Source organism: Paecilomyces variotii, assembly GCF_004022145.1.
Source record: "Paecilomyces variotii strain CBS 101075 chromosome Unknown C8Q69scaffold_1, whole genome shotgun sequence".
Taxonomy (NCBI): Eukaryota; Fungi; Ascomycota; class Eurotiomycetes; order Eurotiales; family Thermoascaceae; genus Paecilomyces; species Paecilomyces variotii.
The window spans coordinates 4,718,373-4,738,961 of record NW_021167140.1 but is presented as its reverse complement, the minus strand read 5'-3'; the positions used below and the strand labels follow the sequence as shown (position 1 = coordinate 4,738,961).

The following is a 20,589-nucleotide window of genomic DNA, read 5'->3' as shown; positions in this document are numbered from 1 at the left end:
GGCAATGCTAAACCCCGGCTTCAGCCAATCGTGCTTTGACACCACCGTGAGGCTGTATCTAAATCAAATTCCGGAATCAACCAATCACTGTTGTCAGACCTTGACGTCAAGGATCATAGCTGCAAGGCTGGCCGCAGGAAAAATATATTACACTGACCACCCGGGCCACTTGATTTCGGACTCAGACTCTCATGAGTTCTGTTTCTACTGGTAAATAAATGAACAACTTCAAAAGTGGATTGGACTTTCCGTTGATCAGTGATCCTCTCGACTCGGGTACTTTCTCGAAACGATGTCGAAAAAGCCATCTAGAATTCCCGATAAGAATTGGGAAAAGCACAAGCAAGAAATAATTACCCTTTATCTAGAGTCTGGATCAACTCTAGAGCGGACAATGAACTGCGTGTTCATTAATCATGGTTTTCAAGCAAGGTATTAAGATGTCTCTCCTTGAAAGTCGAACGGGAACTGACATGACTGGCAGCAAGAACCAGTACACAAGGAAGCTCAAGGACTGGAGAATCGCAAAAAATTCGAAATCTAGCATTTGGAAGTACGCGGATAGGAAACTGAGGAGTCGAGCACGAGAAGGCAAAAAGAGCAATATATTGCTCCATGGAACACTGCAACCACGGAGCAAGGTCCAGAAAGAAATTGCGCGCCATGTCACCTTCACCAGCACGTTCGAAAGCATGGAGGATGCATCTACTCCTGAGGGTATCACCATTTTTACTCCACCCGCCGATAACTTTGCTTTGAGCCATCGTGAGGTCTACATCGGTAACTTGCCATCGGTGCAGTTCAAGGAGAGAGTCCAAACTTTCAGTATGTATCCCTCGTTTTTAATTATTGAAAAAGGGGTTGGAGTGGATATATGAATGATATCTGACTATCGGTAGTACAACATATGTTACGTGAAACGTTCCCGCTTCATAATGCCGGACGCGCAAGGGGTGCCGAGCTGTATGCCCGACACGCAATTCGCGTTCTTGACAGAATAGGAAAGACTTGGAGTCAATCATATGACCTTGATTGCTTGCGGACAATAAGACACCAAATCTCGACACTTCGAAAAAGCCCCGACATTCTCCGAGGAAATGCGCTGTCATATGTACGGTCTGATACGGCGGATGGAAACGATCAATTTTTCTTCCACTATGTACTTCCAGAGGCCCTGGAACATAAAGAGGCCTATTCGAACAGTGTGTGTGATAATTCGGGAATCATGCCTCCGATTTCGACTGTGAGACGCTTGATAAACTGTTTTATTATCATGCTTATCAATAATCTACTCATCCACCAGCCAATATCTTCGTTCTTTGGAGGACTGACGACGGAACAATTAGCTAGGGTCTGCTCACCGACACCACCCTTTCTCAAGATATTGTTGAGAAAGCTATTCCTCGAGGCTGTTTATTCAGGAGACACTTCACTTGCTGGGAAAATTATGGAACATGGAGTTCACCCTGACACATTCGTATGGAGTCCACTCTGTGCAGCAGTTCGTAATGATGACCTGGCAATGGTTGAATTGTTGTGTAAAGCAGGAGCGAGGCCTCAGATTGCCAAACCGAATGGCTGGAATCGGGTTCGGACCCTAATGAATCGAGAAAGAACTCCAGTGTTACGTACACTTCTCGCCTGTGGAGCGGATCCTGAACGCTTTATCATGGATGTAGAGCCTGGGTACCCTCTACTTTTTGCCGCATCAATGGGCAATCTTGAGGCTGTGGCTCTTCTCTTAAGGAAAGGAGCTAGGGTGAATGTTTACCTACCAAAGTATTACGGGACTGCTCTACAGGCAGCTACTGTCTGTGATGATTTAGAGTTGGTGAAGGCTCTCATTGAAGCGGGTGCCGACGTTAATGCCCCTAATGGTGCCGAATACGAGCTGCGTGGTATAGTCGGGCCTTTTTACTCGTGTTCCCTTGAAACTCCGATCCAAATTGCTGCCAAAAACGATAATTCTCAGATTGTACAGATACTATTAGAACATGGAGCCTCAGCAATTGTCTATCCCTACCCCCCTTTTGGAACCACTTTTTTTGATAGCCTGGACATCTTGAGAGACACGCAACTTTATGAGTATCACAATAACGTTTCAACTGCAATCCAATACGCAGCTGAGAATCAAAACTTTGGCCTTGTCGCTCAGTTCCTCTCTGTCGGAGTCGATCCTGATTCCAGAACTTTTACGGGTTACGGGGATACCGCGCTTCAGATATCAGCCAAGCTGGGGAACGAAGAAATTGTTTCGCTATTACTAATGAATGGAGCTGACGTGAACGCCCCCCCTGCTACATTCATTGGCCGAACAGCTATCCAGGCATGTGCGGAAAGTGGAAGTATTCCTATTGCCCTGGCTTTGTTGCAGCAAGGCGCTAGCCTGAATGCGCCTGCCTGTTATACAGGAGGAATGACTGCGCTACAGGCTGCTTTAAGCAGAGGTCATAGGCATATGTTTGAATTTCTGTATGCCAATGGTGCTGATCTACACGCCCCCCCAGCGCTTGAGAGAGGCCTTACCGCTGTAGAAGCGGTGGCAGATGGCGGTCATACTGAATTGCTGAAATACCTTATAGGCCTGGGGGCGAATGTGAATGCGCCAGGATCTAAATACAGAGGTAGGACTGCTCTTCAAGCTGCCATACGCCATAGGGACCTTTCGATGATGGCAATCCTCATCCAAAATGATGCAGATGTGAATGCTCCAGCTTCTTCCGTTTGTGGGACTCCTCTTCAGGAAGCTTCTAAGGCTGACTGGCCGGATGGGGTAAAATATCTTTTACAACATGGCGCCAATATTGACGACTATTATCATTTGGAGAGTTCGTTAAGCTGGGCCATCCGTCACAGGAATAGAGAATTGGTGGAGCTGTTCTTGGAAAACAAAACCCCCATTTACATTGGGTATGCTCTTTGGGACGCAGTACGTAAGGATGGTGTGCATGAGATAATCGATCTCCTTCTGGAAACAGACGGCATACTCGATATTATCAACGGCAGATCGCCTTTTGCACAGGCTTTATATCATCTTAAGGAGGATAATGAGATTACGCAGTTGATCCTTGATAGGATACTGACTCTTCCGAAGCCTTTGCGGGACGAACACATCCGGCAGGCATGGGATTGTCTTCCACTTGATCATGAATCAGAGAACGAGGGATCACGTTTATTTGAATCTTTTCTGGAGATAGATGCCGATATCAACTGGCACCACAAGGAACACAAAACGACATTTTTGCAGCGTATTATGAAATACAAATGGGGGACCTGTATTCCTATTTCTGTTCTTCTTGATAAAGGCGCGTCAGTACACATCCCCGCTACGTCAGGAGCAGGAACACCTCTTCAGGAAGCGATATTGTCGGACAATATGGACACCATAAATCTCATTTTGGAACGTAACCCGGATGTGAATGCGCCTCCCGCGGAATACTTCGGAGCGACTGCCCTTCAGGCAGCTGCAATGAAGGGCTTCATTCAGGTAGCCATTACACTTCTACAGCGTGGAGCAGACGTTGCAGCACCAGCAGCACCAATTGAGGGACGGACAGCGATCGTTGGCGCTGCAGAGAATGGGCGATGGGATATGCTGCAATTGCTTTTGAATGTCTATCAAGGACCGGAGGATCTAAGAGCTGTCTGCACGAGCGCGGCGGGCTACGCGCAGAAAGAAGGCCACATTGAAATTGCTGAGTGGCTGAGAGCATACCCTGGTGCTTGAATTCTCTATTCCTGAGACTGAATCACCGCAGCCGATATTCCAAGAAATCCCAGTTATCCAGAGGTTACACAACGTGAGACATGTTGGAAGATGAAGTTACCTCTATCAAAGTTAGAATTTTACCTTACAAATTACACAGATATATCATCTCGATGTAGAGATGTTGGAGGAGAATATTTCAACTGTCAGGCCGGAAGAACAATCTACTGTACATATCGCACTTGTAGTCATCGAGTAGAATATATGTAGTGATATTAAGTGGACGAGTTGACAATTGGAGCTATAAAAGCAATCGATGCCCAACGCAGTGCAACTCTCGCAAATGGGGCGGTTCTTATCACACTTTTTAAATCTTACTCGGCAGGTCCAACACGTTGCACCTTCAATTAATGTATACATTATTGACGCGAAGCAAAAGTTCGTTTCTTCTGGCCGCTAGTACGAGTCTTTGGTTCATAGAGACACGCTTATTAGCTCTCCTAATGATATACAATTTGTAGTTCGGTTAGTGAAAGCTCAAGGGACCTACGCTACGTATAATATGCAGCTGGGGCACAGTCCACGTCTGACCACCCCCCTTCAGCCCGCTACTTAAAGCGTTCGTTAATGGGGCCAAATGTCCTTGCACCCCCGTTGTAGAACGTGGGTTCTCCATCCAACTCACCATCCCCACCAAGAAATCCGTTACCGACAACAATATTCGCAACATTACCTTGGGTAATTACCCAGCATGGTAGTACAAGTCTCTCTTGGAAATCTGGCTTACGCCGCTCTTGTGGCTGGGGCTCTTTACCTGATCTGTGGCGCTATATACAGACTGTATTTTCATCCGCTCGCGAAGTTTCCTGGGCCGAAAATCGCCGCTCTGACAGGCTGGTATGAAACCTACCATGACTTGATCCGCCGCGGGATGTTTGTGTGGAAAATCCAGGAAATGCATCAGGAATTCGGTAAAGCTTTTCGACCTCCATCTGAGTTCACCGCTCCGGAGACTGATCCCTTATAGGGCCCATCGTCCGCATTAACCCACATGAACTCCATATTAGAGATCCTGATTTCTACGATGAGCTCTATGCTCCTGCATCCAGAAAGAGAGACAAATATAAGCATTGGGTAGTCCTCGCTGGTACACCAGAGGCTTCCTTCGCCACGGTTTCTCACAACCATCACCGTCTGAGACGGGGTGCGCTCAATCCATTCTTCTCCAAGCAAGCAGTTGCACGTATGGAACCGTTGATTGTGGAAAAGATTGAAAGGCTGTGTGCCCGTCTACGGGAAGCAATCCAGGCTCAGGTAGTCATCCGATTGGATGCTGCCTACATGGCTCTAAGCATGGACGTCATCTGTCATTACGCATATGGGGAGAGCTACAATTACCTCGCGCATGAAGATTTTCGACTCACCTGGAGATATGCTGTTGTTTCAGCACTGGAGAATGGGATCCTCCTACGCAACTTTCCGTGGGTGCTGCCGATACTACAATCTGTCCCCATGTCAATTCTGCAGAAGGTTGACCCAAACGCAGCTGCATTGATGGAATGGGCAAATATAGTCAAAGACAAAGTTACGATCATGATGGAAGAACATACTAAGGGGAATAAAAATAATGGAACTATCTTCCACACAATGCTCGATAGTGATCTTCCACCAGAAGAGAAATCAGCGGATCGATTAATTGACGAAGGGCAGTCCGTGGTCGGTGCTGGCAGCGAAACGACAGCGGGAACGTTAACGCTCATTACGTTCTATCTACTTAGGGATAAGACGATTCTAAACAAATTGCGGGAGGAATTAGCATCAATACCAGATGGCAAACCCCGACTGCCGTATCTAGAGAAGCTCCCGTATCTGGTAAGTCCTCAGTGGCTCATTTGATACAGAGAGCGTCGACCAACTTTTTTTTGTCTAGACTGCGGTCATCCGTGAAGGTCTGCGGTTGAAAGTTGGCGTTATGAGTCGCTTACCACGGATTGCACATGAACCTCTTCAATACCGTGATTGGATAATCCCTCCTGGAGTAAGGTCCATGAAGCTGAATCTTGACTTCGATCGCTGATGACCTTTCCAGACCCCTGTAAGCGAAAGTGTTTACTTCATCCATCAGGACCCCAGTATATTTCCGGATCCTGAAGAGTTCATACCCGAACGATGGCTTGAACAGAAGAAGAATGGCGTCCGATTAGAGCGGTATTTGGTACCCTTTTCTAAAGGAAGTCGGTCATGTCTGGGCATAAAGTACAACCCCCCCTCCCCTTTCGTATCTCGTCTTACTGATTCACATAACTGAACTTCGCAGCCTCGCTTGGGCAGAATTATACCTTACCCTGTCCACTGTCGCAGCTCGTTTCGAGATGGATCTCTTCGAGACCACGGTCGACGATGTAAAACCAGAACGCGACTTCTTTGTTCCGTGCCCGAGATTAGATTCGCAGGGTGTGCGCATTAAGGTTACTAGCAGTCTGTAGAAAGGCATCCCCGTGGAGATACGCAGCGACGGATGGATAATTTCATCAACGGCGTCCTGAAAAAAAAAAAACATAAAGCGCTCATACAACGCGGGAGGTCCTAAACCTCGGAATATAATAGTCGTTAAGGATCATTCAAAGGGAGTTATTTGGATACACTTCTACCGAGCAGAAACTTACGAAGAAAACCAGATTACAAACGCAGAGAAGTATCTCGTAAAAAAAAAGAAGAAGAAGAAGAAGAAACCGTTGTCTATTTCGAGAAATTCATAGTCAGTACTCGCACCTCCGAGGTATCTTTTATTATCAGTTCTAATACTGCTCAGGAAGCGAATTGTGCAGAAAGGAAACTTGACAAAGCATACCTCTTTTACTGCACTTGATGGTCCTTTCTAGTCTAGGCTAAAGATTTAAAAATTTGGCAAGGCTGTCGATGGAAACGAGATGGTAAGTCTTAGACACAGTCAGGCAGTCGTATATATTCTCTGCAACCCAACGCCTGTCATGTAACTAGTATCAGCCACCGGGATATACTCGAAAATCCCTTGGATAACTATGACAGATGCTGTGGGAGGGGTGGTATCATCGGTAGCGCGGCTGACAGTCGCCGGTGCGACGTTTTCAGCAGTTGATTGATCGGCAATATTGCATGGATGAGGCTACACGCCTCAACTGACCCCGCCAGTGTGAAGGTATCGAGAAGGGGATCTTATATAGCGCAGTTGTCGTGAAGCTAAGCTAGCAAACCCCGCCTTCAAAGGAGATAACTAATGCCTTTGTTCCGATTTCTAGGTATGAGAAAGGCTGCTGCTAGGTATTTCCTCTCCTGATCGCCAACCTCTGCAAAATCCGCCAGCATGGTCGACTTCGATGCGGTTGGCGTCGGCATCGGCGTCCAGCCTTCATTCGCTGTGGTCTTCTGGACTACCATCCTAGCTTTCTGGTCATTATATGTTGTTCTTGTTGCCGTGTACCGTTTGTATTTCAGTCCATTGGCGCATATCCCAGGTCCGAGACTGCCAGCTCTGACAAGGTGGTACGAGGCTTACTATGAGATCGTGCTGAGCGGGCAGTACTCCTTCCACATTAACAAGTTGCATGATATCTACGGTATCTCCTTTCCCCCTTTTTGCGACTAGAGACAAAGAGAATAAAAAAAAGGATCTCTTAAACTAAGTCATCGTGCAATAAAATCAGGTCCCATTGTCCGGGTTGCACCCGATGAGATTCACATCCGCGATTCAGCCTTTTACGATGAAGTCTACGCAAAGAATTCGCGCGTCGAGAAGCCCGGATGGGACGTCAAATTTGGTAGCCCGTCGTCAGTATTCACGACAGCCGATGCCTCGACTCATCGAAGACGACGTGCCGTCCTCAATCCGATGTAATACCTAATCTCTCTTGCTATTCAATTCTAGTCGCAATCACCTAACAGGAAAAAGGTTCTCTCGCCGCTCTGTCCTCTCTCTAGAACATCTCATCCAGCAGCAAACCGAGCTGTTGTGTGAGCGAATCGCCGAATTCAAAGCAAGCAAGCAACCTCTCTCGGTGACCGGGATGTTACCTGCCTTCACGGGTGATATAATTATGGAGTACGCCTTTGGCTTTAGCTATAAACAGCTCGAGTCGCCGACATTTGACTCATTTCATGAGGCGTTAATGGCGATTGGGGGCTCAGCGCACGTTGCGTCTTTTTTTCCGTGGGTCACTACTGTAATCTATGCCTTTGTCTGCCGTTGCTGTGTCTACCCTACCTAACTGACAGAATGTAAGGCGCTGAATTCTATACCCGATGCATGGATGGAAATGATTCTACCAAGCATGGCGAGCTTGCTTCGCCTCAAACGAGTATTTTTTTTTTTCTCTTTCCTCCATGTGAAGAAAGTGCGGAAGGCTGACAGGCCTACCTAGGACCAATGGTCTATAATAGGCCATGCCATCAATAGCCAACTCAGCGGGAAGCCGGAGAAACAAGAAGACTTGAAGACTGGGACAACCATCTTCCGTGAAATACTCTCTTCGACGACGCTCCCCGCCAGCGACAAAGCGCAGCAACGCCTCGCTGACGAAGCTACCATCCTTGTTGCCGCTGGTGTTGAAACTACGGCATTCGCGTTGACCGTTGGCATCTTTCACATCGTGGACACGCCGGCTATCTACCGACGTCTCAAGAATGAGTTGCATGACGCCTTCCCCAACGGCGACACTGTAATGCCTTCGCTTCTCGAGCTCGAGAAACTCCCTTACCTGAAGGCTTGTATCCAGGAGTCTCTCCGTCTGTCTTACGGTATATCTGCTCGTAATCCGCGGCGGCATCCTGATCGTGACCTGCGGTATAACGATCAGTATACGATCCCGAAAGGCACAACGGTCAGCATGACCATTGTAGATGTGCATCACGATGAAATACTTTTTCCGGATTCCTTCAAGTTCCATCCGGAGCGATGGCTTGATGATCCTAGGGCTCCCGACGGCCAGCCGCTGGAGCACTATTTGTTGGCTTTTGGAAGGGGTACTAGGATGTGCTTGGGAATAAAGTAAGTTGCTAGATTGGCATAAATCTTCCTGCTATCACATTTGCGCCTTTTCTTTTCTCTCTTTTTGGTTATTTCCAAAGTCTTTCAAATGACCGAAACTGACCAAATGGACAATGTTGTGGACAGTCTCGCTTGGGCCGAGCTCTTTTTCGTCATGGGCATGATGTTCCGACGGTTCGACTACAAATTATATCAAACGGACAAGAGCGACGTGCGTTATAAATATGACTTCTTCACACCGCGAGTGAAACTGGACAGCAAAGGTGTAAGAATTTTGGTTGTTTAGGATCTATCATTGGGTCATGTTTTGATATGTGAGCAATCGTAGATTTTGGATAATGGTCCAATTGCAACGTGACAGGCGTTGGATTAGATGTTTTAGTATCTTCTTACAGGAATCATCTTAATAAACCCACTTAACAACAACCATCTTGACCGAGAAACCTGCCTCACCGCCCGGCAGTATACCACATGCCGAAAATTCGACGGGAATTCTGCCGCCAAAGGAAAAACAGGCTCTGATTGGCCCATAGTGAGGCGGCGAGTCATTCTGCCATTTTCTTTCCCCCCCAATTTTCCTTCTTCTGTCCCGCTTCGTTGGCCTAACTAACTGTCCATGATGGAATGAGTCAGTCCAAAGTGAGCTCGTTTATTTAAATCGTCTCCCTCATCTCTATTTATACAATCAAGCATATCTCTTCTTTATCCAGGTCATCAAGATGACCGACGCCAACGCCAGCCACGCTGCTGGCCCGCGACTCCGTCAGTATTCCCCATTCTCTTCCCCGCTCTCAATTGCTTTGATCAAGGCATGCCCCGGTTGGACAGCTACTAAATCCCGTAGAGAGAGTCGATTCCCAACCTGAGAACCCGTTTTCACAACTCATTACCGATCAGTCGATTGCTGTTGTACCTGAATTCACCCTTGAATCGGGGGTAACTCTGTACAATGTTCCAGTGGCATACAAAACCTGGGGCAAGCTGTCCCCATCCGGAGATAATGCTCTGGTGATCTGCCATGCTTTGAGTGGCAGTGCTGATGTCGCGGACTGGTGGGGTCCCCTTCTGGGTGGTCCCGGCCAAGCGTTTGATGTGTCGCGGTTCTTCGTCATCTGCTTGAACAGTCTGGGTAGTCCGTATGGGAGCGCCAGCCCTGTGACATACAAGGACGGTGACCGAAGCAAAGAAAGATATGGCCCGGAGTTTCCCTTGACAACTATCAGAGATGATGTTAGGTTAGTGCAACGATCCATGCGCCTCGTGGAACTGTAGCTAATTGTACATCCAGAATCCACAAGCTCGTTCTAGATGATCTGGGTGTTAGACAGATCGCTGCTGTGGTTGGAGGATCCATGGGAGGAATGTTGACCCTCGAATACGCTTATTTCGGCAAAGACTACGTGCGAGCTATCGTCCCAATTGCCACATCAGCACGGCACTCTGCTTGGTGCATCAGTTGGGGAGAAGCCCAGAGACAGAGCATCTACAGTGATCCTAAATACGAGGATGGCTACTATGCCTTTGACGATCCTCCAACCACTGGACTAGGTGCTGCTCGTATGTCAGCCCTTCTCACATACAGGAGTCGCAACTCCTTCGAGTCGAGGTTCGGTAGAAACGTTCCCGATCCCTCGAAGCGGCAAAACATGGATGGCAAAGAGAGGCTTCCCAGCCCACCAAATGAACACTGGGCTATCCATAACGATGGTCACAAGAGCACACGATCTTCCCGACCCCCCAGTGCGCCTGGCTCTCCCACTCCTCAGGCCGAGGTGCAGTTCACGGATCCCCAATTCAGTGGAACCACCACCTTTACGGCTTCCGTAAAACCTACTAGTCACGGTTCAAACGCCACGAGACGGCCAACCACCTACTTTTCGGCCCAGTCGTATCTGCGTTACCAAGGCGAGAAATTTGTAAAACGATTCGACAGTAACTGCTATATTGCAATTACCCGCAAGCTGGACACCCACGACGTGTCTCGCTATCGTGCTGATCCAAAATCTTCCGATCCTGTCAAGGACGCCCTGTCGCTTATTCAACAACCTGCTCTGGTCATCGGAATTGAGAGTGACGGACTCTTTACTTTCGAAGAGCAGATGGAAATCGCCGCTGGAATCCCAGACTCACGACTGAAGCGGATTGAAAGCCCGGAGGGTCACGACGCTTTCCTGCTTCAGTTTGAGCAGGTCAACCGTCATATCCTGGAGTTTTTCCGAGAGGTGCTCCCAGATATTATGTCCAAAGAGGCAAACGACGCCGCTGTTGACACAGTGGGCAAGTTGACCAAGAGCAGCACATTTGGAGAGGCTGAAGTGGAGGATATCACAGCTTGGTAAAAGAGGACGGGGGATAACCCCCTTGTTCGGCCGAGTTTCAGCACTACTGTGGTCACTTATAGAGACCTCGTACCGTGCTATGCCGTCGGAGAAGCAGGTGTGGATGAGAAGCTTCTTGAGATCAGACTGATAGTCGTTGCTCTGTCTGCTTGGGTTGTGGAGCAGCGACATCCCGCGGGGGATGTTGCGGAAGACGAGTGAACCAGATTCGGAGATTTACAAACTTTCATTTCGCAACGAATCGGAGAGAAGAGCATCCAACTGCCTCTCTCGCAGATATTTGAAAAGAAGCATCCAACTGCTCTCCATCATGTCTCCTTTTCAGCAGTCCGTGTTTTATACTCTTCTCAAAGCACGAAGGCTTGCTATCTAAGGACGATGGGCCCTTGTACATACACATCGATGTACTCTACCATATTAGTCATTTTCCATGATACCTGTTGCTGGACTACACAATGTAGAATAGATGGCACATCTACTTGCATATATAGTGGTTCTTCCGTATTTCTGACCAGATGACCACACTGTACATTGCTTCTCCTAAGCAGGCTGGAAGACCTCTCCATAAAGTTCCAGTAGTAGATCTATGTACACATTATTTCATCTACAATGTAACCAGTGATTACAGAGTCGTATATCCCGTCTGCTCAGACAAGTTTCCAATTCTGCCAAGCAGGAATTCCAACTGTCGGTAGGCCGCACCAGGGACGTATTGCGGGATTTCTACAATCACCATCATTAGCCAACTTCTCCTTACCAGATTCCCTTCACCACAAAGAGAATATATTTGTTTTCAAAACTTACCATGTCCAGAAAGATAAACAGAGGTGAAAGTCAGGCCACGCTCCGTGTGCGCTGTACCGAGGTATCCGGCACCAGCATCCTGCGTGAACGGAGCCGAGACAGTTCCATTAGCGAGCTCAGCCAGACCCCAGTGGTAAGGGACATAGAGAGGCTCGACAGGTGGTTTCTGGAAACCCTGAGCTCCGTTCCAGGTCATGTTCTGGATAGTCGCGAGAGTACCGTTCATGAAGAGGAGGTAGTCCAACCATCCGTGGCCGATGATGGTGTTGTTGGTACGCTCGATCACGCTTGGTAGGGGACCGAGAGCGCTGGGAAGTGAGCCATCGCCATTGGGGAAGATGTCCGTTTCACCGCAGACGGAGTAGTCTGTGGGCGGAGCGTGGATAGCGGCTTGGACGTCGGAGCGGTTGAAGTAGTCGTTCGGGCCGCCTGCCAGAGAGGGGAAGCCCATCTCATCCCAGAGGTACGGGCAGAAGTCCGTGAGATGGTAGATGTTGAAGCAGGGGTTGATGTCCAGGAGGGCTGCGTAGGTAACGTCCCAAACGTCGCAGCCGGGCTCGGACGAGTTGGGGGCTGTGGGCAGCTTGCCAGTAGGCGGGTATGTGAGGGCCTTGTCCAGGAAATCAAAGTAGCCGCATTTCTCGGCCCGTTCGTTGATCTCGGTCATGAAAGATTCATTGAGCGGCAGAACGGACTTGAAGTAGTTCAATGCCGGTACGGCAGGGGCTATTTCCATTAGTTTGTGTTGCTATTGAAGGTTAAAAAGAGCTCGATCATACCATATATCAGAGTATCGTCCTCGTTGATAGAAGGGTCGTTAATCTGGATGCCCTTCACGTTGAAGTACTTGGTGTCGTTCTTGTCCAGCATACTGGCCGCAATGTACGGAACGTACATACCAGCGTAACTCTCGCCAGTGATGTACACCTTGCGGCCTTGAAGCTCGAACGTGTCCATGAAGTTCTTCCAAAAGTCGTTAAACTGGTTTGCCACGTCGATCTCATTGTTGACGGTGGGAGGTCCCGGAGAGAAACCGGTTCCGGCTGGCTGGTCGACATAGACTACGTTGGTGAGGTTGGTCCAGGAGTAAGGGTTTCGAATCGGACGGTAGGTTCCTGATTGCCATAGGAAAGGTCCATTTTCTTGCAGCAAGCCGTCCAGGGAACTGCAGCCCGGACCGCCGTTCAACCAGATAGTGATCTGAAATACATTGTTTAGCCCATGCATGCGATCGAATGGCGGTTACAATCGAATGTTTACCTCGTCCGAAGCCTTGGGATTCTCCGATGGGAAGAACCAAAAGAACAGAGTAGAGTTGCCGGACGGAGTGTTGGGCAAGGTTCCTGCATAGGACTCGCCGATATCGAAGTCGACTTCGGGGATAGCGCTGCCATTGACGGCGAACTCTTATTGTAGAAAGTGTCGATTAGTTTCGTTCCTGGGAGAACTTCTATAGTTTCAGAAAGGGAGTCCATACTCTGCGACTTGGGGTTTAGGTAGCGTGGCTTCTGGCTGTCCTGGACTGAACGAGCCTCCTGTCGATGCACAGGCGCCTTGGGAGTCCGCTTCGCGACCCTCTTGTGCGGGCTCTGCAAGGCCGCAGCGGCACCGAGGAAGAGAGCAATTGGGGCGAGGAGATGCATTGTCGGCCCTCGAACGGTTGGCAGAGGCACTCGTGTGATTGCCTAGGGAGGGCCATCGTGAGGAGTCTATATATACGCACTCGCTCGTCCAGACGCGTGCCACAGTGCCACTAATCGGACATGGCGAACGGCGTTGACTGCAGAGACCGGGCTGTGAGCATCGCAGCCGGAAACGAGTTGTCGATCAATGGATTCCGTCATTGGCGCTGATTGTGACCGACTACTCCGTAGGTCGACCATACATGACTGGTGATGCGAGGGTTGGTGGAACCGTTATCCATGGAGCTAAGGCTGTTAAGCATTGATGGCGCATGAAGCCACTGCTTACTTTCGTAGCATAGCCCTTGTCTGTACGTGCTGTTCTTATTACTTCGTAGACATTCCGGGCTGCTCGCGTAGGGTCACGGAAACAGGAATGCAGACAAACAAGACTCTGTCGTACCAGCTCCGCTAGAAACCATGAGTCTCCTGCAATCTTCATGATTGTGATGGTCGTGGAACATCCCGATCCCGTCGTATCATCATATCGGCCGGCAAATATACGGCGATCCAATCTAGGGCGCGGGGGAACACGGTTTTGACTCCACCATGGCTGGTTCGGTTATCAATCATCTCAACCGCCATTCGCTCTCCTCAGCAAACGGAGCTTTTAGGCTCATGCCGGAGAAGCTTCGCGACGTCGTATCTCAGCAGCGCCGGACGCGATTAACCAGCAGTGGAAGGTGACAATGGCAGAAGCGCAGCCATGAGATCTCGTCGATCCCTGCCAGGCACCGGCTTTCCGGCGGGCTCAGCCGAATGTGTCGACAGAAATAGTAAAAAGTGACCTGGCGGAAGCCGGGAGAAGTCTGGTCGAGAGAGTCGCGCGAGCATCCGAGACATGGGGATCTCGTCCACGCCGATGGACTGGCGGTGGTCGAGTTCAGGGCAGATATTCTTATGCCAGGTCCAGCCAGCGTCAAGCAGAATTAAAATATTACTCCAGTAGGGAGCTCGAATGCCTCGTGTCTCCATTTCGGTTCCTTTGGGCCGTCGATTTGGGTTTGTTGCTTGCATTATCATCGTCTAGCTATCGTCTAGCTGAATATCCAGGCATCTGAGGCTGGGAAGCGCTCAGTTCAGTACAAACGTTCTCAACGGCTTTTGGCCGGTTAATTCTTAGAACTCGCCAGTTAATGCCGTCTTCTCCGCCACCCGGACTCGCCGAATAATACTTTGGGAAGCGCGTCGGCTGATATCGTAGGAATAATTGACTGGCAACATGCTGGGGCTTTACCACGTTGCCAGTGTGCCGATACAGCGTACTATTTTCGAAATTGGGGTGGTCCACTCTCTGAATCTCTGACCAAACCAGAGGTAAAGCTACCTGAAAGTTTCCGTGATCTCAGCACCGGGAAACAACAGGCTGTGAAAGACTATGCGTAAGCGTTTGGTCCATTTTTACTATGCAGTATTGACGATGAAGGACATCCCAGAGCATTTCGATGCTCTGAGAGATGAAAAATGCAATGCTTCGAGCTCAGCTTTTCAACCGTGCAGCGGCTCTTTGGGAGAGAGGCTTCGTATCTCTGCAGTATGTTATGACCCATGTATGCCAAAATTGGCTTATGCATTTTCACGGGGTGCCGTCTAGGTATGGAGCCAACGAAATGGCCTCTTAATCTCTCTGAAGAAGAGATATAGAATGGCACCAGCGAATATGACCAAGAACAGGAAAAGGTGGGTGAGTTGAAATGAGGGATATTATTGGGATTGATGCTTTTGGCTGGGTGCCTGATAATGAACACAACTTGAAAAGTCCAGATTCATCACGCAAGCGATGAGGGCAGGACTCCTTAAGCAATCTGATATTGAAAGGGAAGGAGTTGCTGTCCGAGAGTATTTCCCCTTGAAGATCATGACGAAGACGTATGACTCCGGTGCAACAGTGCATGAACATAGATATGGGTTATTCATTTCTGCAGTCTAGATGGCATAGCTTGTCGAACGCAAAGCTACCGCAGGGCCGTACGTAGGGCACAATTTCCAGATGATCAACGTCAAATTCATACCTTCTGTGGGATTTGGAAATATGCTTGTAGCCCTTGTCTAAATAAGTACTTATGGACGAGCAAAGCTGTGGACGATTCTGCCATTCTTACTGAAGATTCCTCCAAACGCGACAAATCCAGATCTCAGGACTCAGTACAACGTTGCAACCACACTAGATCCTGTTAGAGCGCCGTAAATTCACAGACGGTGATGAAATTGATTTTTGCGATTGAGTGACATCGAAAGAAAATGACTCTTCGTGGTTCAACTGATAGATAGCTCATCAAATCGAAGTTGATAGAAATGCGAATAAATCAATCAATCTTCCCGCATTGCTGACTCGGACTGTTTTGCTGCCGTGTCCGCGCCCGGATCGAAAACCTGCCGAGCCGAACTCTCGGTTGCTTTCATTCATCATTGACATTGACAACATACGAGATAATACAGAAGAAAACATCTGTCGGACGGCTTTTCCGATTTATCGACTGCTTATGTTAGAGCGCTGACAAATTCGTTCCTTTTCTGGAATTATTATGTACTAGATCGACTTCTGCCTTGCAACTGAGCGTCCTTTGCAACGACCAGCGATTGCCCGCTGTTCGCAGTGTGGAGCAATAATACTTAATAAAAAAGGGCCCTGCTGCCTCTACTGACTCGATTGTTATATATGGTGAGGTCGGACACGCCGAAACGGAATCTGTCTTAAAGAGGTCGATCTAGAAAGCATTCAGTGTCCTTGCTACGCAAGCCTAATTTCCTCATCACCATTGACTTCTACTTCTTGTTTTGATTTATTACTTTGCATTTGTCAAAGGATCTATCCCGGAATCGCTTTATTGCTCTTTTTTTTCATGTCCTCGCCTTCCAACGTCATGACCCGTACAATTGTTATCCTGGGTGCATCCATTTCTGGATTAGCCATTGCCCACAAGTTGTTGAAACATTCATATCCTCAGCTGAAGGACATCAAGATCATACTGATCAATCCTTCAGATCAGTTGTACTGGAACCTAGCATCAGTGCGATACGTCGTCCCGGGCCAGTTCCGTGACGAGGATCTCTTTCACCCATTCCTACCCGGTTTCGAGAAATATCCCAAGGAGAGCTTCGAGTTTATCCTGGGGACTGCGCAGAAAGTGGATCCGTCAAGCAACACGGTCGTTGTCTCTGATGGACAGACGATCCATTATGAATATCTGGTTGTGGCTACTGGCGCCTCGTACAAGAATGACATGCCTTGGAAGCCATTGAAAGATTACCAGACGACAGTTGAATCCGTGCACGAGCTTCAAAAGAAGGTTGCTGCTGCAAAGACTATTGTTATTGGAGGCGGAGGTGCCACTGGGTCTGAAGTGGCTGGTGAAATCGCATACGAGTACCACAAGAAAGGAAAGGAGGTAACTATCGTGACGTCGAACGAGCGCCTTATACCTAGTCTCCCAGAGCATGTCTCTGAGATTGCTGAGAAAGAGCTGGTGCGACTAGACGTCAAGATCATCCGCAATACAAAAATCACCGATGCATCTCCGACTCCGGACGGAAAGACGAAACTCACATTCTCCACGGGGGAGCCTGATCTGATCGTGGATCTATACCTGCCCACCATCGGAGAGAAAGCCAATACAGACTTCTTACCGCTCTCTGTCGTGAATGAGTCCGGCGATGTGCTAGTGGATGAATTCCTGCGCGTCCGCACCACCGACAATATTTGGGCCGCCGGCGACGTAACGGGTCTCGAATCCAAACAGGCCAAATACGCAGAAGAACAGGCCCTCCATTTGGCTCAGAACTTGGACAATGTCCTTCGAGGGAACGAACCACTGCCCTATGGCGCGAATAGCATGCGCGCCCTCGCAGTGACACTTGGTCGATGCAAAGGCACAGGTATTGCTGGCCGATTCAGGATTCCCAGCATCGCTGTCTGGCTCCTCAAGGGACGGTATCTGGGGTCAGATAAGTTGAAGAGTATTGCGAATGGGGATAGGTCCTTGGTGAATACCCTTTAGTCATTTCTAGTTTGTCATCGGGTATGAGCTTCATTTGGTGTCTTTTTTCGTTGGGCTTTAATGTGATTTCAGAACCGTTATGATATCAGATTCCATTCATCGACGACGAACTTTTACTTCTCTTCTGTGCAGATGGCTATCGACAGCGAAGTTTATCCTTAAGGGATGGCTCCTTTCCATCTAAGTCATAGACATAGACATAACAAGAATCAAATATGATTCAAACCATACATTGGATCTCACAATGAGCAAATCATAATAATAGACGCATCGATTCTCACACCCCCAACCTCCCTTTCAATTGAACAGCTTACCCAAAATCATCTATGTCAAAGTTCCACGATCCAAACGACAGAAGGACAAAACACCCACCTGGATGCATGAAACGATCAAGCGAATAATAGCACGTGGTAAGTTGCCGAAACCACCACGACGTTCCAAACCATATTTCTCCTCGCTTAGAAAAACTCAATAAGGAGGTCATTAAGAGTTAAGCCTCTTCGACTTTGCCTCAAGCTAAGAAATTTAGACCTGGCGCCTGTGGCGAACTTTTAGGCTACAGTAGAGTTCTTCCAGATGCACCAAGTCAAGACCGCCTGACCTACTGTAGCGCTATAGTAGCCGTGCTACTCTCATCTGTGATTAGTTGATAGTGCTATAGCTGTGACTCGGGCCCTGCAGACAGCGCGAAGAGTAGCAAGGTCAAAAATGCGGGGAAAGGGAAAATAGGTAATTAGGGATCACAAACGAATGACAACAAAAGACTACACAGTATGGGAGTCTTTTACCGCAGGGGACCCTCATCGTTGCCTGCGAATGCAACGCAGCCGGTAGTTATCGTGATGGTTATCAAGCGTCGACCTCCTTGCAGTTTTGAGCATTGTTATACTAGCAGAAGCACAAGACAGGAGGCCATTAATGATTCTCCGACACTTCGAGCGCTCCAAAGACTGGGGGTTGAATTATTCCAAAACCATCCCATGATTAATCTGCATAAGACTAATGTCCATGCGCGCTTTTGCCAAGATGTCAGGGCGTATCCTTAACTATCCTTGCTTGAGCGACTAACTAGCTGCTCCAAATGTGAGTCGTTGCCTGGGTACTAAACACTCTCGGGCCCCGTTCAGGAGGACCGAGTGCTTGTTTGGTGAACCTGCAATGCGCTTCGCTGGAGTTATCGAGATACACATTTTGCGAGCAGTCGCCGGACCCGTTCTAGTTAAGAGGAGTAGTTGGAGTCTGCAGTCCACGGAGGGACTACTGTTTCCACAAATATCAGATGATCTGCGAGATTCAGATCGTGGAGCATTGAAGCCAAGATCTGTCAACAGTCAACAACGACGGATTTCCATTGCGATCACCATCTTCGATCTCGAATTGCTGACATCTCGGAATCTCCTCCGAAGACATCACATGACGCTCGGATGTCGCTGGTGGATCATCTTCATTATTTGGTTAGTCTAGTATTGTTGGCCCTGAGAAAGGGGCAAAAACATGAAGGCTTTTCTCTTCGCTTGTACGAAAAGGTCGCTAGTTCGGGACGCTATGAAGAAAAGCGAAGACTTTATGGGAACCTGCCAAGAAACCATTGTGGACCATTGTTGCACCATATCAATCAGCGGAAGAACACCATCTTCACTTTCAGTCCCGTCAACGGTCACGGAGACTCAGCATGAGCTGGATTGTAGTCTTCAGTAGTAAACCAACTGCATTGCTACTTTCCATCAAGATATACTCCGCAAGCAACGCTCAGCTCAGGGACACCTTTGATAGAGACGCTGCTTGGCACACAGCCATTGCATTTTCGCAGCTAGTGAGATGGACCATCCAAAGACCGCATTGGGAAGATTTGCCGGCGGGCGCTGGCTATATCAGAGCCGGCGAACTTCTCATCTCCTCAGCCACATCTCTGTAAGACGGACATAGTGAACAGGTTCCGGGCTTGCGCTCAGATGGAGCCAAACAGCGCCTTCGGGGCCCTGACGCGTGCTGGGATACGCTGTATGTTATCATCGGGACTTTCCTGCATATCTTCCTCGCGATCCCGAAAGGCCGAGAGAGACCTATGCAGCACGTGTTTCGAGGGGAGGGGGGCCATGACGCTGTTTCAAAGCAGAGAATCTTGATTGCGCTGCTCTGTTGGCATCACCACCACCACCGGATGTTGTCCACAGGGAGATCTCTGCGATACTGCCATTTTGGTGGGGAGTAAATGATTGGTGGCGACTGTTTGTCCTGGGATATTAAGGAAAGCTCCGGAACAATAATAAGGTAGCAGGACATTGGGAGGCTATTGGCATGGATCCCCCTGGTGGATAAGCACGATCGTGTTAGCCATCAATCAGTCAGCATGAATTTATGTCTTAGACCATCGACGCATCCTATTTGTTGAGACCAATCAACTTGCGAAAGCATTGCCATAAATCCCTATTGTGTTAGTTAATAAGACATCCAGGGTGGAAAAGATGTGCTTTCAGGAGCATGAGTTCTGCGGGACTTATTACAACAAAGACCATCTGGGCGCTTCATCCATCCAGCCCAGAATCCCAGTTGACCACCTGGCCAAGATCTGTCGGCGCTTTTGGATAGGTTCAACATAATAGTGTAAGACTCTCGGGCTGCGGGCAGCTCTAGAACGCCCATGGCGAAGATTTGCCGAAAGGCACTAAAACAATAAAAGGTCACTAAACCAGCAAGCTAGACATCACCAAGCGTGACACCAGACCAAACCTGTTCTAGAGCCGTGGACTGGTGTAGGAGGTGACCCAACCTGGCGCGCCCTAACAGGTTAGTCGCGCCAGTTTGGCGATGCTCTCCAGATGATGACCCCCCGTTCTTTGTTTTTCCTTCGTAGGAGGGCGAGAAAAGAGTCAACTAGATTGAATAAATAGAATGACTAGCCTCGGCCTCCCCACGTCGGTGCTCCTGAGCTCTGACTGCTGTGCTCTGAGTCCCTCTTGTCCATCCTCTGCTGTTGTTGTGCCCCGGAACCTCAAGGACAGTCCTTTTCTAGATCTATCGAGCAGTTAGTTGATCA

General features: G+C 48.7%; 6 protein-coding genes across 6 annotated transcripts; 5 read left to right on the top strand and 1 right to left on the bottom strand.

Annotated features, from left to right (window-relative positions):
- The first annotated feature begins 127 nt into the window (after positions 1-127).
- On the top strand, positions 128-3,921 carry C8Q69DRAFT_524906 (putative ankyrin repeat-containing protein). The gene is made up of 3 exons (XM_028633596.1): positions 128-432; positions 485-825; positions 900-3,921. The coding sequence occupies exons 1-3, from the start codon at positions 293-295 to the stop codon at positions 3,725-3,727; spliced, it is 3,309 nt and encodes a 1,102-aa protein (XP_028489998.1). The 5' UTR covers positions 128-292; the 3' UTR covers positions 3,728-3,921.
- A 536-nt stretch (positions 3,922-4,457) lies between these two features.
- Positions 4,458-6,192, top strand: C8Q69DRAFT_394754 (putative cytochrome P450; the record flags this gene model as incomplete). The annotated part of the gene is made up of 5 exons (XM_028627662.1): positions 4,458-4,677; positions 4,734-5,578; positions 5,637-5,744; positions 5,796-5,962; positions 6,024-6,192. The coding sequence occupies 5 exons, from the start codon at positions 4,458-4,460 to the stop codon at positions 6,190-6,192; spliced, it is 1,509 nt and encodes a 502-aa protein (XP_028489997.1).
- Positions 6,193-6,648: 456 nt separating this feature from the next.
- C8Q69DRAFT_55631 (putative cytochrome P450) lies at positions 6,649-9,061 on the top strand. Its single transcript, XM_028633787.1, has 6 exons — positions 6,649-7,302; positions 7,390-7,576; positions 7,635-7,905; positions 7,966-8,040; positions 8,104-8,729; positions 8,856-9,061. Exons 1-6 carry the CDS (start codon positions 7,050-7,052, stop codon positions 9,013-9,015), a joined length of 1,572 nt encoding a protein of 523 aa, XP_028489996.1. The 5' UTR covers positions 6,649-7,049; the 3' UTR covers positions 9,016-9,061.
- A 200-nt stretch (positions 9,062-9,261) lies between these two features.
- On the top strand, positions 9,262-11,563 carry C8Q69DRAFT_454569 (putative homoserine O-acetyltransferase). Its single transcript, XM_028629710.1, has 3 exons — positions 9,262-9,491; positions 9,574-9,964; positions 10,018-11,563. The coding sequence occupies exons 1-3, from the start codon at positions 9,449-9,451 to the stop codon at positions 11,066-11,068; spliced, it is 1,485 nt and encodes a 494-aa protein (XP_028489995.1). The 5' UTR covers positions 9,262-9,448; the 3' UTR covers positions 11,069-11,563.
- Positions 11,508-13,867, bottom strand: C8Q69DRAFT_55619 (carboxypeptidase 4). The gene is made up of 5 exons (XM_028633786.1): positions 13,350-13,867; positions 13,133-13,278; positions 12,652-13,072; positions 11,873-12,598; positions 11,508-11,791 (listed from the first exon to the last, which is right to left on the bottom strand). The coding sequence occupies exons 1-5, from the start codon at positions 13,513-13,515 to the stop codon at positions 11,691-11,693; spliced, it is 1,560 nt and encodes a 519-aa protein (XP_028489994.1). The 5' UTR covers positions 13,516-13,867; the 3' UTR covers positions 11,508-11,690.
- Positions 13,868-16,418: 2,551 nt separating this feature from the next.
- C8Q69DRAFT_396023 (hypothetical protein) lies at positions 16,419-17,552 on the top strand (the record flags this gene model as incomplete). Its single annotated transcript, XM_028627716.1, has 1 exon — positions 16,419-17,552. One exon carries the CDS (start codon positions 16,419-16,421, stop codon positions 17,550-17,552), a length of 1,134 nt encoding a protein of 377 aa, XP_028489993.1.
- Between the last annotated feature and the right edge of the window lie 3,037 nt (positions 17,553-20,589).

Excerpts from the sequence above, each read along its gene's own strand:
- C8Q69DRAFT_55631 (XM_028633787.1), top strand. The coding sequence starts at position 7,050 with ATGGTCGACTTCGATGCGGTTGGCGTCGGCATCGGCGTCCAGCCTTCA. Across the intron at positions 7,906-7,965 it reads TTTTTCCGTGGGTCACTACT|GCGCTGAATTCTATACCCGA; the intron begins GTAATCTATGCC and ends ACAGAATGTAAG. Across the intron at positions 8,041-8,103 it reads GCTTGCTTCGCCTCAAACGA|GACCAATGGTCTATAATAGG; the intron begins GTATTTTTTTTT and ends AGGCCTACCTAG.
- C8Q69DRAFT_454569 (XM_028629710.1), top strand. The coding sequence starts at position 9,449 with ATGACCGACGCCAACGCCAGCCACGCTGCTGGCCCGCGACTCC. Across the intron at positions 9,492-9,573 it reads CGCTGCTGGCCCGCGACTCC|AGAGAGTCGATTCCCAACCT; the intron begins GTCAGTATTCCC and ends TAAATCCCGTAG. Across the intron at positions 9,965-10,017 it reads ACTATCAGAGATGATGTTAG|AATCCACAAGCTCGTTCTAG; the intron begins GTTAGTGCAACG and ends TTGTACATCCAG.
- C8Q69DRAFT_524906 (XM_028633596.1), top strand. The coding sequence starts at position 293 with ATGTCGAAAAAGCCATCTAGAATTCCCGATAAGAATTGGGAAAAGCAC. Across the intron at positions 433-484 it reads AATCATGGTTTTCAAGCAAG|CAAGAACCAGTACACAAGGA; the intron begins GTATTAAGATGT and ends CATGACTGGCAG. Across the intron at positions 826-899 it reads GGAGAGAGTCCAAACTTTCA|TACAACATATGTTACGTGAA; the intron begins GTATGTATCCCT and ends GACTATCGGTAG.
- C8Q69DRAFT_55619 (XM_028633786.1), bottom strand. The coding sequence starts at position 13,515 with ATGCATCTCCTCGCCCCAATTGCTCTCTTCCTCGGTGCCGCTGCGGCC. Across the intron at positions 13,279-13,349 it reads CCTAAACCCCAAGTCGCAGA|AGTTCGCCGTCAATGGCAGC; the intron begins GTATGGACTCCC and ends TTCTACAATAAG. Across the intron at positions 11,792-11,872 it reads TGTTTATCTTTCTGGACATG|AAATCCCGCAATACGTCCCT; the intron begins GTAAGTTTTGAA and ends TGGTGATTGTAG.